The following is an 18,131-nucleotide window of genomic DNA, read 5'->3' on the forward strand; positions in this document are numbered from 1 at the left end:
TACGTAGAACTCAAAAGCGCATGTAACAATATCCCATTTAAAATTAAACTTCTTTTTGGTTTTAAAATATTTTCCGGCAGATGATTTTTCAATTACGATGACCCAGGGGCCCTGTCAGAACTTGCTGAATATTATGTTTTAAAATGGACGTCAGTTAGTAGCAATCAAGTGGAATTTTTGAAAATTTTATTTAAGTGGAAGGTTATGTTATTAAATATCAAAGCCTTTAAAAAGCTGAGTTCCAGTAAACCCAGTTCAAGCTGTAGATTGGTATTTAACACAGTCAGATTCTTTTCATACTAAATATTATTAAGTACTTAAATGTATCTGCGATAGCTAAAGCGAGGTAGCGATTATCTTTTAGGTCAAAACAGTAGGACTAAAGGCAGTTTAAAATTAAAGCAATATGGCCATCTAAACGGTTGGCTGGTTGCCTTAACAAAAGTGATTCACGACTTTTCAATGGGCGTTATGACCAGGAAAAAAAGACCAGGTGGCACGTTCACAGAACGGTAACAAAAAAAACGTTCGTCAAATCTTACCCCGAAAATTGGAGAATTTTCGACCTAAACAACGGGAGAAATGGGTCAAAGTTCTGTAGCAAATTATATAATATAAGATGTGCCCGTAATCTATAGGCAGTGAATATATCGCGGTAAAAACACGTGCGTGCAGCAGGGATCAGTCAGGTGGCCAGGTCATTTTATAGACTTGTGCTACAAAACAAATTGTTTATGTTGGCAACTTGGCAGATTTGATTTTTTCGACGACTTCGCATTGAATAACATCTGCTTGGTAAGATACATTTACAAAATACGATTTTATGAGACTTGTTATTGCTAGTTACGAATTTAGTAACTTCCGTTTTATTAAAACAACTAGCTTATGCTCGCGACTTCGTCCGCGTGGACTACAAAATTTCAAACCCCTATTTAACCCCCTTAGGAGTTGAATTTTCAAAAATCCTTTCTTAGCGGATGCCTACGTCATAATAGCTACCTGTATGCTAAATTTCAGCCCGATCCGTCCAGTAGTTTGAGCTGTGCGTTGATAGATCAGTCAGTCAGTCAGTCAGTCAGTCAGTCAGTCAGTCAGTCAGTCACCTTTTCCTTTTATATATATAGATATGACAAACTAGCTTATGCTCGCGACTTCGTCCGCGTGGACAATACAAATTTCAAACCCCTATCTCACCCCCTTAGGGGTTGAATCAAAAATCCTTTCTTATCGGATGCCTACGTCATAATAGCTATCTGCATGCCAAATTTCAGCCCGATCCGTCCGGTAGTTTCAGCTGTGCGTTGATAGATCATTCAGTCAGTCAGTCAGTCAGTCACCTTTACCTTTTATATATTTAGATGACATAAAAAAACACCTACTAAATTGCATATAGTTACTTGGGTAATTACTTACATCCAAAATACTTTTGGATCCTTTACAACTGGGTATACTTGTTTTAATTCCGTTACCTATATTGTCATCTGTAAGTAGAGTTAATAACCGATGGAAATAAAAACAACTAAGAAATTCTACTTACTTAACAGTCTAATTTGTTATCGTCTATCAATTTATATTATATCAAGTAGGTACAACATAATACTCATCATTAAAAATTAATAAGTATTCAATTCTCTAATATTAATGTGGGTGTAGAAAAAATCAATAATTCAAAATAAACTTGATAAATAAATAAGGTAAAGAATCAATCACACAAGCCAAATAACGGAGTGTTTTAGAATTTAGATGCCTAACTAACGGTCAGCGGTTAGAGCACGTGGATCTATACCAAGAGGTCGCGATTCCTAATTCGGACCGTAAATCCGTACCTATATCGACCAGTAAATATAAGAGACTCAGGTAAATAGGACATTATTTGTAGTACAAATATGTATAAAGAAATACGACATGTACATTGTACATATAGGTACTACGTCGCGACAGCACTGATACGACAGACGGACGGACGGACAGCGGAGGCTTCGTAATAGGGCCCCGTTGGCACCCTTCGGGTACGGAACCCTAAGTACCATCTCAACGTAAACCACAAAATGATAACACGTCAGAAACAATGTACAAAGAATTTTTCAAATATGGTTTAGGTTAACCATATTGAAAATTTTAGGAAAGGAAGAAGGAAAATTTAACGTAAAACTTTGCCTCTTTGGGACTCATGCCTCTTTCGTGAACGATAGATTTTTTTTTCAAGAAACCTCAAATTATTATTCATCGAGCTACCACTCGAGCAATAGGTAAGTAGGTAGGTAGGTACATATTTACTTAACATGAAAACTGGGGCTCAAATTTTTTTCTAGATCTGAAAACGGCAGTAACAAATCTGCTTAACTGTGTAAGATTTGAACTTTTTTTCGGATTCCGTACCTCAAAAGGAAAAAAGGAACCTATAGGGTCACTTTGTTGTCTGTACGTCTGTCCGTCGTGTCTGACAAGAAAACCTATAAGGTAGGTACTTCCCGTTGACCTAGAATCATAGAATTTGTTAGGTAGGTCTTACAGCACAAGTAAAGGAATAAATCTGAAAACCGTGAATTTATGGTTACATCACAAAAAAACTAAAATGTGTTTCATGAACAAAAATTTTACATATTTTCAATTTTTCAAAAAAGATAACTATACTAAGTTGGGTATCATACGAAAGGGCTTAACATGTATATTCTAAAACAGATTTTTATTTATTTTTATACATGATAGTTTTTGATATATCGTGCAAAATGTCGAAAAAACACGACTGTAGTACGGAACCCTCGGTGCGCGAGTCTGACTCGCACTGGGCCGGTTTTATTTTATTTTTACAGCTTTTTAAAACGGGTCTAACACACGGAAAGACGAACAAACAGATGGACTTGTTTTATTACGGAATCCTGAAAAAGAGTAATTTACCTAAATAATGAGGCTGATTCTCTTGTACACAATCTCTAAACTAAACTAAATTAACAGGTCTAAATCTAGTGCTACCCTTTTCCGCAAGCAACATTATAATAGGGATAGCAATAGATTTAGACGTGTCATTTTAGTTTAGTTTAGAGATTGTGTACAAGAGAATTGGCCCCAATAGCACGTTTGGTAGATTATGTAGTTATTAATTCAAATTGTTGTCAGGTAGGTAGGTAGGTAGGCTGTCTTCGATAAATACCGATAGGAGCCAAATTGCTTTCTTACAAAAATTATCTATTCCTAAGCAGTAAATATTCAACGTGTGTCGTGTTTAGTTTCGCAAGCTCAGGTAGGTATATTGGGTAAGCGAATTAGGCGCATTGCCCCAATGACAATGTTGGTTACGGTGAAAGTACTAATATTTATACCTAACCATCTATGCTTTAAAAATACACAAAAAGTATTCCCCGTAGGGGTAGAGGCCATCTACAGACAACATTTTGATGTAAGGCAGCCATAGTATACTATATGTGGTAATATAATAATGTACCTCATACCACCACCACCAGATTTACCTGTAATGAGTGAGTATATTGTATAGCATTGCCGATTCAGCGGGGTGATTTGCTAACTCAGTGTCAGTGGCCAACATTGATAGCCACCAAGCTCATTTGACATTGGTTGGTTCTACATTGCTGCTTCATTGGGTGATATTAAAATAATTTTTCGCAGAAAACCTTCAATGGATTAAAATAAATGACAAATGAGCTTGGTGGCTATCATTCAATGTTAGACACTAAGTTAGCGAATCAGTAGGCAGGACACCCCATCATGTAGGCATATTTGTATTACATGTTGTTCCACTGTAGCGCCTGAACTACAGCTGAACCGATGTTGGTGAATGAGGTGCCAATCAATTCAATATTATGGTCTGTGTGACATAGACTAAATTTAATATGAACAAAATCATTTTGGTGGATGTTACATCAAAAATTGTGAGGGTCTCTGGTTTTTTTGGCATTGTATCTTAGTTCTACTCTCTCTTCTCGCTGGCCGCCCCGCAGGTCACACCCGCTCCCACCTGGACCGAAAATTAAGAATCCTATCGAGTATCCTATCCTATCTAGTAGTTTTATATATCAATGACCAGCTACTGATGTCAGGTTTATCAAACATATTCTCCACATGTCAAGAATAATTTAAATTTTTAATCTAGATACAATCTATACAAGTACAATACCTGCAATAGCCAGTTTAACAGAACAGGTAAGTGAACTTGTGATAATTTATAGAAAATGTATTTATCGAAAATGGTTTGTTTCAAAAGCATATCTGAATCTCGATTTTTGATATAAAGATCAAAGTGGTCTAAAAATATTACGAGTAGGAGTAACTAAAAAAAGTTTTTCAAAAACAGTCAGTTCAGTTTAAAAAAAATCATATTTATATAAATTAAATTTATTTAATATTCTTATATATGATTTTTTATCATTGCCGTTGAAAATACCTCAAGAATACCTTAGAATCACCCATTAAGTAAGTATGTACTTAGATGAGATGAAAGATTATAGAATTACCTACTGTAATGGTTTATTCGAACAACTTGTAACTATTTACAGGATTATTGTTTTAAACATTTCATAACAGCAAAATGTTTAAAAAAGAGATTATTTTGCATCAAATTAAGAACTTTACATGTATGTCATCAGAAATATACTAAGTGTATAAAGTGAGAACTTAACAATAATTAAGGATGAAATCACACCTGTGAGCATCGATTCACACATATTGAAAATGGCTATTTTGTGTATTAAGTGTATGCATTGGAAAAAAGAATAAAATTGATGTGTAAATTGATAAAATAGACTAGAGCAGGCGGATTTCTGGGCATAGTAAATTGCCCATTAATAAAGTGCTTAATTTAGAACTTGTTACTTGATTTAAAAAAATATGCTTTCACATTTTAAGATTCTAGTAGGTTATTTATTTATGCTAGTTGGTTAGCACCCATTATTTATATTGGTGCTAATTTAGTTGTGTATTGTCTTAACTAAATAAACAGGTCACAAATTAATCCTTTCAGAATGTTCCTTGAAAACCTGTCAGTTTACTTTGTCTAAAGATTTATTATTTTTAAGCTTTAATTTATTTACTTGGAAAAATTCTCAACTTTAATAAGCAAAAAGTTTTAAATTATTGCATCAATAATATAATATTTCTTATTTTAATACTAATGAGTATGTAAGTAATTATTTATAGTTCCTAGTTTAAACTTACTTTATATTTAAGTACTTAGGTAATAAAAATATTATAAGTACATCGCATTTATGCCTGTGTGCGTGACAGTAGTTTTAAAATTTCTTAGCATATTTTATTAAGTATTAATCCTGAAAATCCCGAGATTTGATAAATTTAATCCCGAATCTCGGGAATCCTCTCGTTACATGACAGTAACTATCCCTGCAACAGTATTTGTATTTACCACTAATGAATTTATGAAATCTTTTTAACCAACTTCAAAAAAGGAGGAGGTTCTCAATTTGTCGGAATCTTTTTTTTTTAAAGTCAGCTTTTCAATGACATCATCATTTAAACCTATTACTGGCCCACTCTGAGTATGGATCTCCTCTCAGCATAAGAAGGATTAGGACCATATTAATCCACGCTGGACAAGTGCAGAATAACAGACCTCACACACCTTTGTGAGCATTATGGAGAACTCTCAAGCATGTAGGTTTCCTCATGTTAAGTAATACACTTTCCCATTTAAGTAATATGTAAGTAATAAGTAATTCCGTCAACAAACTGTTAAAAACAGTTTGACAGGATCCTAATAGTTTAGTATAATTACATAAATAAAAAATAGGTCAAGTGAGACTGACTAGCACATGAAGGGTTCCCTACCATCGTATCAGATATACCTAACACATTCAGAACACTGCAAGTTAATGAAGACAGCGCCATCTACATATGTGATTTAGTAAACTAAGTAATTATTTCTTCATTATTGGGTCCCGTTGGAGAAGACCCGCACACACATTAATTTTTTTGTGATGTAACCACAAATTCACGCTTTTCGGATTTTGTCTTTTACTTGTGCTATATCTGCCTACCTGCCAAAACTCAAGATTCTATTATGTGGCCTGCAGCCTATACCGGTTGGTAGATTTTAACAAATGAGGTGTTGTTAGATCTATCTTGGTTGTGGAAGTTACACTCTCACATCAATATCACAGAGTCACAGTTGAGGTAACTGTGTGCTTGCTGCAATTGTGTATTAAGACTGGTCAGTCATAGAGGATCTCAATCTTTTTTGGAGTCTACCCTTTGAGACATTATCGCAACATGCTTATCAAACCATGCAAATAATCTTTTATCACCTTTAAACTAATTATTTATTGAATTTTATAGGTGTAAATCTGTCACTTCAGTCTGTTGTTATATGAAAATGGCTTGATTCAAAGACTGACTATAATAATCAATCAATCAATGTAGTTATCATAACATGCAACAAAACATAATATAATATAGTACAGAAGAAACAGAAGAACTGTTCCGCCAAGTGCGAGTCAGACTCGCACACCGAGGGTTCTGTCATTTTGTATGACAGAAAAACCAAAAAATGCATAAAAATTAATTAAAATCTGTTTTAGAATGTGAAGGTAAAGCCCTTTCTTATGATATCCCACTTGGTATAGTTGAAATACTATACTATACCAATACTATACTATACTATATACGTATACTTTGAAAATTAAAAATACTAATTATTTGTACATAAACACAGTTAATTCTCGGTTTTCGGATTATTTCCTTTACTTGTACTTAAGACCTGCCTATCTAGGGTTCCTTTTTGCATTTGAGGTACGGAACCCAAAAAAAGGAGAAACCGGTCGCGAGTTAGCTGATATGTTTGGAGTTTCCACGATAAGTGATATTAAGAAGAATACCAATTCAATTTTGTTGTACACTTGTAAATATGATGGTGAACTACATATGCACACGCTTTTCTTCATACATTTGATTATCCGGATTTTCGATTATCCGAATACTTAATGACAACAATTAGTCCAGTTAATCGAGTTTCTACTGTAATATATCAAATTAGGTACATTTTAAAATTAGTTAGGAATCTATAAATTCATCATCAGAAAAGGAAAAATGGCCCTATCAATGCATAATGATGGTGGTGGTGCGACCTACTTATACAGCATTTGTCAAATGACTGCATTAAGTAGTTATTGAGGTTTTTTACTGAATAAATTAGAATGGAGACTTCTTTTTGTTTTTCAAATTGATAGATTAAGCAGTGTTGGCAGACTCTACTAGGTGGACAAAGCAAACTAGTCACAGGGAGTTTTTTTGGATTCAGACAAGATTCTTGTGAATATGAAGTGTGGGAATCCCCACAAGAGACCAATGTCGAGCATTGGACATCTATTGGTTGACTATGATGATGAACTTAAATAATAAAACGAATGAAATCAGCAATTTGAGCTTATGCAATGTTCGTCTTCAAATGTGTGATGCATCCAGTGCCTTTGTAATGGAGAGTCAGTTATTATGTGTGTTTACTGATTTGCAAGCCAAACTTCTTTCATTCATTATAGGAAGGAAATAGAAACTATCCAGTACAGATTGAAGAAATTATTTACATAATGGATAGATATTTAAGATTTTATTCAATTTATGATACAGTGAACAAATTAAATATTAATGACAACTTGTGATACCAGTCTGATTAATTTCTCTTTAACACTGCATTGATTGCAAGATAGGTTAGCTTGCATATTTTATTTATTTATTTATTTATTTATTATATTAACTAACGGCTACTTACACTAATACATTTAAAAAAATAATTAAATTCTGATAATATTACTTACTAAGTGCAGTCGCCAATTATAAGTTAATACAACATTTACAAACATATGAGACAAAATAAAAAACAAACATCAATAAGATTACAGATAATACTTCCTACTCAAGACTTCCAATATGTTTTTTTATTATTAGATAGAATAATTGTTTGTCACATATCCATACTTAATATTATAAATGCAAAAGTATCTGTCTGTCTGCTAGCTTTTTACAACCCACCCATTTAAGCAAAATTTGGTACAGAGATAGTTTGCATCCCAGAGAAGGACATGGCTACTTTTTGTCCCGGAAAAACAAAGAGTACCCTTGGGATTTTTAGAAGCCTAAATCCGTACAGAGGAAATTGCAGGTGTCAGAATCATGTAATAAGTAAATAATTGGTCGACTGTAAGTCACTAGAAATTGAATTATATTAGGAAAATGAATAGGTAAGTAGTTATAGTTGAGAGCAACAAGACCATTCTGACGACCCTCAGCAATGAAAAAAAAATATGACAAAGAGATTCTCTTCTAAGTAAGTACTTACTACTAATCATAAGACTTGTTTTTCAAGTTCATGCTGAAATTTACTTAGCAATTAAAGACACATTTGCTTATAGTGTGAAAGATTAAAAATTAAAATAGATGATTGGGCAGAAATTAATAATCAGCCTATATATAGCACTAGTACTGGGGAGTATCCCGTTTTATAGAAATAGATTTTATATTCAAACAAACTTTTACAAGTGCTTTTCAAACATCAACAAAATGAACTATACTATACTAACGCTTTATGGACAAACACATACATTTTATATACTGTATTCTGAGCATGAATATTTTGATTTTTGAATCTCAAGTGAAGTACTAAGTATGTGGCAGAAAGCCTCAGCTAGATCAGCCTTTAGAATAACATTTTGGCTTTGTAGAGTGTTGTTTCTGTCACTCATACCTATATGACGTTTTGACTGTCTCAACAACAGAGATAATGCTCTATAAATCCACTATCTCCTTCTAAAGGTTGATGTACATTATTTTCTGTTGCATACTGTAATTGTATTGAGTGATGTTAACTTTAGAATTCTACACTAGTTTGAATAACTGATTTTCTTACAGCTGGGTGTGTCCTCACATCAAGCATCAGCACCTCATGCAGGGTTGTAAGGTAAACACACAACCAACTTATACACATCTAAACATCACTCCGGTTGCTATGTGATGGACCAATCAAAGCTGTGATATTAAAGAAAAATATGCACACCATCCATTGTATAAAATAAAAAGGGAAATATTAAAAAAACTTAACACTGTAGGTACTCCAGCACCCCATGTAGGGCTCTAGTAATTAATAGCTTAAACACATAATATTACTGGTAAAAGGGAAGAAGGAAGAAGTCATGGCTACGTAACATAAGGGAGTGACTGGCATAAAAATAGTCGGGAGAACTATTCCACCTAGCCATGGACAAGGAGAAGTTTAAACAACTGACTGCTGACCTTCAGTAATGGAGAGGCACTTGAAGAAGAAGATAATATAACTTTGAAAGGTTAGAAGGTGGGTGGTCGGACCCCATCAAGGAGGCTGACATCATAATCACTAGGCTATCACCGCTAATTAAAGTAATTAATGTTAAATTATAGGAATATATGAATGTTATATTTTATAGGATTATAGGAATGTTCTATAGGGGATAGAATTTTTTTTTTGTCTTTAAATAAAAATTTAAACACAAGCCTGACTAATATTCCCTTTTTAACTAACTTTAAAAAAAGGAGATTCAGCATTCAATTAGTGTTTAGAGTTAGTATTACTATTCTTCAACAGGTTAGTCACCTGAGATATTTCAGTTGGAATTAACAGCTTAAAAAACTATTAGTTTGGAGGATAGAATCTGTACAGCTGACTGGCTGACTTTTTTAGTATTCAAATACAAATTAGCCCTTGACTGCAATCTCACCTGGTGGTAAGTGATGATGCAATCTAAGATGGATGCGGGCTAACTGACTGATCTATCAACGCACAGCTCAAACTACTGGACGGATTGGGTTGAAATTTGGCATGCAGATAGCTATTATAACATAGACATCACTAAGAAGGATTTTTAAAAATTCAACCCCTAAGGGGTAAAATAGGGGATTGAAATTTGTGTAGTCCATGTGGACCAAGTCACAGGCATAAGCTAGTTCATTTATAATAGGTGTTATATTTTCTTTTTGCTTTATTGTTTCATCGATAAGGATTATACTTAGGATTTTTTTCAAAATTCCAAGAATTCTTGATAATTACTAAAGTAATTTAAATTATTTGGGAATTGCCTTATAGGCTAAGTGACTGTTTTTTGACATTTGTTGTATGAACAATATTAATGAAGTCCTTTATCAGATACAGTATTTGGCTGAAAATCTTGAGAACACTAACAAATATATATATTTTAAGGCAAATATTTTTCTGATAGTGATACTTTAAAACTTGTGTATCTACTTGTAGGAGTTAGATTGCTTACGAATAGTCTGAACGATTTGTTTTTATCGTATCGGAAACTAATTTTCCTTTACGGCAGTCATTAAAACGAAACTTTATCTGGAGGCGCTATGTCTAACTATCTCCGAAATCAGTGACAATAAGATCTGAATACTCTAATTATAGCCATTTGAAATGTAAATCTGTGAAAATAACACAGCAAATTTCTACATGTTGACGTGGCGTGACATTGTAAAGAAAATATCTGTCAGGAACTGATTAAGAAAAATTAACGTAAAACTCTACAATAATGATCTCAAAACTAAAGAATTTGCAAAAACATTACAATTTCGCAGTTTCATTTTGATTACTTGTAATATAAGTATGGCGCCTGACATTGCTGGCCTGTTTTGGTGTTACAATATGGCGATGTACTTACCCTATTATTTCTAATGTAGTCTTCTATAGCTTTCAGTGCTGAATCCGTTAATTTCACAAACACTAGATCCTTGTTTTCTTTATAACTAGACTCTGATGATAACGCATACTGAACACCTGCTGGCAAGGCCGCCATTTCTTATTCACTATTCGCACTGTGGACCAGCTGACTCCTTTGCTAGTCGTCACTATTCATATCATTCACACATTTCGTAACGTAATCACAGATTCACAACCTATATAAAATTATAATTACAATAACAAAAGGGTTTTATAAGTCCAAATTAACAATTTTTTGTAACCCCATCGACTCGGCCTTTGTTGGCAGCGCTCTTCAGTCTGCAAGGCCGCACTGACTGTCATGCGCAATGGCGCTTTTGACAGGAAACACTAGCAATCACTGCAACAGTAGCGCCAAATTCAAATTTTATTTTAAACGATAATTTATTTTATTTCTATAATTATTTAATAACATTTAATATAACCACTAATTCAGCAAGTTCATTGAAAACTTGAACTTAGCTTGATCAAGGAAAATATTATACTAAGTAGAGCTTTCTTTTTATGATTAGTAGAATATCTCTAATTAATATTGCAATTAAATAAAGTATGTTAAAGTTATCGAATTTACTTATATTTATTCAATCCCTTATAAATTGGTTTTCGATGAGCAATTCTATATCGATGAAATAAATGCATGCTTTTTAGAATTCTGGAATAAACAAGGAGGATTTAATATTTATAATTTCGCCCATTCCGCCTATCCATAATCAGAGTGAACTGTGCCACGGTGCCACGTATAGATAGCCAATCGATCCCTCCATCGATCCACCATACCATTTACCAATGTACTCTGTGGATCCACCTATTATCTGGCTGTCGCATAATTCTATAGAGTGTCATCTGTCTCCTGAGCATGAAGTGAGTCGATAAAATAGTTTACTCAGGTACCTATTTTATTTCTTAAAGAATTTATTAGATTTTATAAGAATTAAACTTATTTCGTCGACGAGCTAGAGACCTGTGACACGCGGACGGATAAACAGACAGCAGAATAACATTAATGGGGCTCCGTTTTTAACCTTTCGGTACGGAACCCTAATAACCGCGGCGCTTACGCACTCATCCGATCCGAGTCCGTGAAAATACGTTCCTTTTTGTTTTGTATCGTAGCTTATGACATGTGTCGTAGATTTTTTTATATCCGTATTTTCACGGCTTCGACTCGGTAGATCCCAGGTCCACCAGACATACCTACTTAAAAACTACTACCAAACACTTCCCATCGGCGATAACTTTCACCATACACTTTAAAGCTCACAAAAACTAACATGTATTTGAATCTTTCTTCTAGTCTGATAAGTTATTTTTACATAATGATACTCAACTGCGCGATTGCAGTAGGGCGATTGTCTAAAACCTGCATCAATCATTATTACAATCTCAATTGTTCTGATTGGCTGAATTTGTGCGATTCTTGTTGCAACAATGCATTGTGGCCAATAGTGAGCGAGCATTAACCAATCAGAGATGATTGCGATCGTGACATTGTAGCTGTCAAACAACCGCGGTAGGGCCACAGGAGAATGACAGCTACAATGTCACGATCGCAATCACCTCTGATTGGTTGACGCTCGCTCACTATTGGCTACAATGCATTGTTGCAATAAGAATAACACAAATTCAGCCAATCACAACAATTGAGATACCTAGTAATAATGATTCATGCAGGTTTTACGAAATCGCCCTACAGAAAATATGCACAAAAATCAGCACTCAGACTTGTAAGTTGAAAAGTGAGTAATTAACTATTTACCTTTAGCAACTGATATCTTTAAATTGGCTGCCGTCACAAACTAGCAAAATAGAATACGTACGTTAAAAATACACACTAACACTATTCTAATCCATACATCTTGTGTCTCAGAAAATAAGAAATTTGTTCGTTAAAATGCCGAAAATTATTCATAGTCGCGAAAGTAAAATCTCTGTTTAGAGATAAGCATTTCCAATGTAACTTAATTTATTACTATTATATTGTAAGTACAATGTTGGTAGGTAGGTAGTTATGTACATGAAAAATAAAAATAAAACAAATAAATAAATAACGTCTGGCGTTACTGGAATCTTGGACCAATAGTTTGTTATGGAAATTTTGGTCTATAATGTACCTACCATAATATACTGTATTATTGTCACAACAAATACTGAAAACAACGATTTCTAAAATAGTTTGTAAGCTGTTACCAAAATAAACAAACATTGGGGTTTTTTTCACGGTTTATTGCAATGTTCTAGCTCCGATAGAGTATTATGGGGCTATGCTCGGAAAATAAATATTTCATACACCCAACACATTATTTTCTTGATTAAGTACAGAACCTTAAAAGAGCGACAACTGGCTCGCATTTGGCTGGTTTAAACCATTACGAATAACGACGCCCCTAAATAGTTTTAAATTAGTAACTACCACGAAACGATTTGAACACCTGTTATTCTTATTCTTGTGTATCCAGCCGTCAGATAGCCATAGATAGTCCTTAATGAGTGAATAGTGGTATGGGTGGGTCAATTTCTAACAGCTGAAATAAATAAAGTCATGTTCATAATTTTTTTATGCACTTTGTAATTAGCTTGTTTACAATGTTACCCGTATGGAATAAAATATTTTCAGATCTGTGGTATACATTTTTAAGGTAGTTCAGCGCCATCTATGAAAATTTTCTCGAATCTAGTATGAAAACCTCCACAATGTTACCAGAAAGTGGCGCTCTCATTTTATACACCATTTTCGGTCGATCTATACACTTTGGTATTGCCGATGCTTGCTGTATGTTGTTTGCTGCAAGCGTCTGGTGGACCCATAGATTATCTACTATATTAGTGGACCTTTAATTATTTTATTTGTCTCTGCTCTCTGTGAGTCTGTATGCCAATGCCACATTTGTTGGCAGTACTTGGCAGTTCTGTGTTGTTTCATGTTAGGTTAGGATAGAATTTAGAAATAAAATTAAATTTATGATTTAAGATTAAGTTTGATAAATGTTGATATAAACTGTGTGTAAGCTTAACGTACGAGGTATACAAATATTTACTGTAGTCTGTAAGGTAGGTACGCCTATTAATCAAGTTTTCGTCAGACATAGTAGGACTCATTTTATTTGGAGTTCCTGTTTTTCAAGTGTTTTATTTTAATTTCCAGCTATAAACACTATATCGAAATGGAGAACTGGCAAGATAAGAAGCATATTATAACTCGAAATTTGCAAGAAGTATTGGGTGATGAAAGACTCGACGAAATTCTGAAACAACGTGACCTTAGCCTTTATTGGGGTACTGCCACGACAGGACGTCCTCATGTTGCCTACTTCGTTCCTATGTCCAAAATTGCCGACTTTCTTAAAGCAGGATGTGAAGTAACCGTCTTGTTTGCTGATTTGCATGCATACTTAGACAATATGAAGGCACCATGGGAGTTGTTAGCTTTACGTACTCAGTATTATGAGGCAGCAATCAAAGCCATGCTTACATCTATCGGAGTCTCAATAGAAAAACTAAAGTTTGTCAGAGGTACTGAGTATCAGCTAAATAAAGAATACACCTTGGATGTGTACCGAATGTCATCTGTTATTACTGAACATGATGCCAAAAAAGCTGGTGCAGAAGTAGTTAAACAAGTTGATCACCCATTACTTAGTGGGCTGCTGTATCCTGGGCTTCAAGCGCTCGATGAAGAGTACTTGAAAGTTGATGCTCAATTTGGTGGTGTCGATCAAAGAAAAATATTTTGTCTGGCTGAGAAATACTTACCTCAACTGGGCTATGCCAAAAGGGTACATCTCATGAATCCTATGGTTCCAGGTCTAACAGGAGGAAAAATGTCAGCCTCTGAGGAAGATAGCAAAATTGATTTACTCGATAACCCTGCAGCAGTTAAGAAAAAGCTTAAAAAGGCTTTCTGTGAGCCTGGTAACATAACTGAAAATGGAATTTTATCTTTTACTAAATATGTAATATTCCCGTTAATGAATAAGGATGATAAATTTTTGATTTGTAGAGCTGAAGAGTATGGTGGCAATGTGGAGTATACTAACTTTGAGGATTTGGAAACTGCATTTGCTAAAGAAGAAATTCATCCAGGAGATTTGAAAACCTCTGTAGAGCTAGTTATCAACAAACTTTTGGCACCTATACAAGAAATATTCAAGGATCCTAAACTACAAGAGTTGACTAAGAAAGCATACCCACTACCACAAAAGGTAAAAGGAAATGCAAGTGCAGGAACAGATGAGATAACACCAAGCAAACTGGATATTAGAGTAGGTCGCGTTGTAGAGGTGTCAAGACATCCTGATGCTGATGCTCTATATGTCGAAAAGATTGATGTAGGTGAACAAGAACCTAGAACAATTGTATCGGGACTTGTAAACTTTGTACCTATAGAGGAAATGCAGAATAGAGATGTTGTAGTACTATGCAACTTGAAACCTGCAAAAATGAGAGGTATTGAGTCAAAGGGTATGGTCCTGTGTGCATCTGTAGATGAACCAAAACAAGTAGAACCTCTGACACCACCAAAAGATAGCAAACCTGGTGATAGAATTGTTGTAGAAAGCTATGAAGCTGGTGAACCTGATGATGTGTTGAATCCCAAGAAAAAGGTTTGGGACAAACTACAGGCTGACCTGAAAACAACCGAAGAGCTTCTTGCTGCGTGGCAGGGTAATAAATTGATTAGCAAAGTAAATGGTAACCCAGTTACAACTAAATCTATGAAAAGTGCTCCTATCAAGTAAATTAATTATATTTAAATATCAATTTTTAGGGTTCCATACTTCATAATGAAAAACGCAGCGGTATTTTTTTGTCCATCTATCTGTGTCAAGATCCATCTTCTCAGAAATAACATGGGGGGTATCAAGTTAAAATTTACACTGAATCCTAAGGTGAATGACCTCTAATTGCTGTACAAATTTCAAGTTTCTAGTTTAACTCAATGAAAAGTTGTAGCTCTTCAAAGTATATTTTCATTCAAAATAATATGTTATCATAGTAATTTAGTGTAAATTAAAACAGTTAAATACTTCCCATTGCACTACAACCTTGGCAAATGTAGCTTGACATACAATTTATTTTTTCATTTGGTTTGTAGGAGCTATCTAGATTATTTTGTTTTTTAGGTTTTGTCGAATATTTTAATCAAATAAATATAATTATTACAAATTCTTCCAATGTATTGAACCCTCTGTGTGCTGGTCTGAGTTGCACTTGGCTGGTTATCTATATAATTGTGGTAAAATCTAAAATATGGCAACAGCTAGCAGCTGCACAATGAGCTAATGGCAATCTGAAATTTCGCATGCAGATTGCTATTATAACGTAGGCCTCCGCTAAGAAAGGATTTTTGAAAATTCAACACCTAAGGGGGAAAAATAGGGGTTTGAAATTTGTGTAGTCCACTCGAGCGAAGTCGCGAGCATAAGCTAGTAACTTATATAATTATTTATTTTAGTTATTACTTTGCATTTACATTTTTATAAATGTTGTTTTTTTTCTAAGAATATTGTAATGTTGTTTTGTCCTATTAATATGCTATAGTAATTCTATAGTAATCAAAAGTAATCATGCAGAACAATTAAAGCCGTAAAAATAATGTAGGAACATTATAACCTTTAGAATGAGATAGAGGCTTTGTAGAGCGTTGTCTCTGTCACTCATTCCTATGTGACATTTTGTTGGTCTCAACGACAGAGACAATGCTCTACAAAACCGCTATCTCTTTCTAAAGTTCGATGTACATTATTTTCTGCTGTTGTTGTTGTTTGTTAAAGTTTGTTGCTTTAACAGAGTTACAACAAAATAATACTTAATGCCACTTTCTTTTATCTATAAATAATAATTGTATTCAATTTATTTACTGCAGCAACTTCTACTGTTCACAAATTATAGTATTTTTGTAAAGGCTTCTTTGTATTTCATTTAATAGGAACAAATGTTTTCTAAAAAACGGTCTGTGCCAGATCATTGTAAACAAGCCTCCCACATCGGTTTACACTGATGTAAACCGCTGACAGATGTGAAGGGGCTTGTTTACAACGGTCTGGCACCCACTTTATAATACCACTATATATCTACTCATGTGGCCATAGTCTACCAGGCTGGCCAAGTGGGGTTCGGCAGCCTTTGAGCGCATTTAGTATAGGGAACTCTGAGGCATGCAGTTTCCTCGCGATGTTTTCCTTCACCGTGAATGCAATTGAAACGAAGGTCGAGTAGGTGAAGCGCTGCTCCTAAGTTTAACTTACCTTAGATAGGATAACTTACCCTACCACGGACCATAGATAGACTACCGTAAGACTATAGCTCAATAGCTTATGCTGAATACTTTATCTGTCTGTCTCTATATACGCATACCTTATGCGTTTATGTGTCTGTGGTTTATGCATATCGGATTATTAATAGGTATCGGAATAACGTTTTTGCTTGTTTATTTTGTTTTCTTACTATAGGTATTTTAATCCTGCCAAAACTACTTATAGTACGGACAGGTCGAGATGGCAATTGGGGAGGGTTATTCCCGTTGAGTCACACCCCCGTGTGTAACACTGTGACACAAGGTGCCTAAAATTTCAAAACATTCCCGTTGAGTAACACTGTTACACAACGGGAATTAATTTGAACTTGTTGGCACCTTGTGTCACACCTACATAAATACATATTATTGCGCGTGTATCAAGTATCAACTGATTGTGCACTTTTCCGGGATGTTATTTATTTATAAATCCAAGATGGCGGACATGAATTTTTTTACAAAAAATTGACATGGGTGTCGTTTTTAGGGTTTTCGAGGGTGCTGAATTTGATGATGACATTTATTCTGAAATCCAAGATGGCGGACATGATTTTTTTTTACAAAAAATTGACATGGGTGTCTATTTCAGGGTTTTAGAGGGTGCTGAATTTGATGATGACATTTATTCTGAAATCCAAGATGGCGGACATGATTTTTTTTACAAAAATTGACAGGGGGGTCGTTTTCAGGGTTTTCCAGGGTGCTTAATTTGATGATGACATTTATTCTGAAATCCAAGATGGCGGACATGATTTTTTTTACAAAAAATTGACATGGGTGTCGTTTTCAGGGTTTTAGAGGGTGCTGAATTTGATGATGACATTTATTCTGAAATCCAAGATGGCGGACATAATTTTTTTTTTACAAAAAATTGACATGGGTGTCGTTTTCAGGGTTTTCTAGGGTGCTGAATTTGATGATGACATTTATTCTGAAATCCAAGATGGCGGACATGATTTTTTTTACAAAAATTGACAGGGGTGTCGTTTTCAGGGTTTTCGAGGGTGCTGAATTTGATGATGACATTTATTCTGAAATCCAAGATGGCCGACATGGATTTTTTTCCAAAAAATTGACAGGGGTGTCGTTTTCAGGGTTTTCGAGGGTGCTGAATTGGATGATGACATT

The 18,131-nt window shown here is 34.5% G+C and overlaps 2 protein-coding genes across 2 annotated transcripts in view; one reads left to right on the forward strand and one right to left on the reverse strand.

Annotated features, from left to right (window-relative positions):
- The window catches only part of LOC117989942 (RNA polymerase II elongation factor Ell-like), an 80,084-nt gene extending 69,077 nt beyond the window's left edge, over positions 1 to 11,007 (reverse strand). The window contains exon 1 of the mRNA XM_034977341.2: positions 10,653 to 11,007. Within this exon, the coding sequence (XP_034833232.1) occupies positions 10,653 to 10,787 (135 nt within the window). The 5' untranslated portion in view covers positions 10,788 to 11,007. The remainder of the gene's footprint in view (positions 1 to 10,652) is intronic.
- A 2,591-nt stretch (positions 11,008 to 13,598) lies between these two features.
- On the forward strand, positions 13,599 to 15,939 carry TyrRS (Tyrosyl-tRNA synthetase). Its single transcript, XM_069504299.1, has 2 exons — positions 13,599 to 13,759; positions 13,854 to 15,939. The coding sequence occupies exon 2, from the start codon at positions 13,873 to 13,875 to the stop codon at positions 15,445 to 15,447; it is 1,575 nt and encodes a 524-aa protein (XP_069360400.1). The 5' UTR covers positions 13,599 to 13,759; positions 13,854 to 13,872; the 3' UTR covers positions 15,448 to 15,939.
- The last annotated feature ends 2,192 nt before the right edge of the window (positions 15,940 to 18,131 follow it).

The sequence above is a fragment of the Maniola hyperantus genome, chromosome 17, assembly GCF_902806685.2.
Source record: "Maniola hyperantus chromosome 17, iAphHyp1.2, whole genome shotgun sequence".
NCBI lineage: Eukaryota > Metazoa > Arthropoda > Insecta > Lepidoptera > Nymphalidae > Maniola > Maniola hyperantus.

Bases quoted from the DNA above. Each gene is read 5' to 3' on its own strand.
- TyrRS (XM_069504299.1), top strand. From the start codon at position 13,873: ATGGAGAACTGGCAAGATAAGAAGCATATTATAACTCGAAATTTGCAA.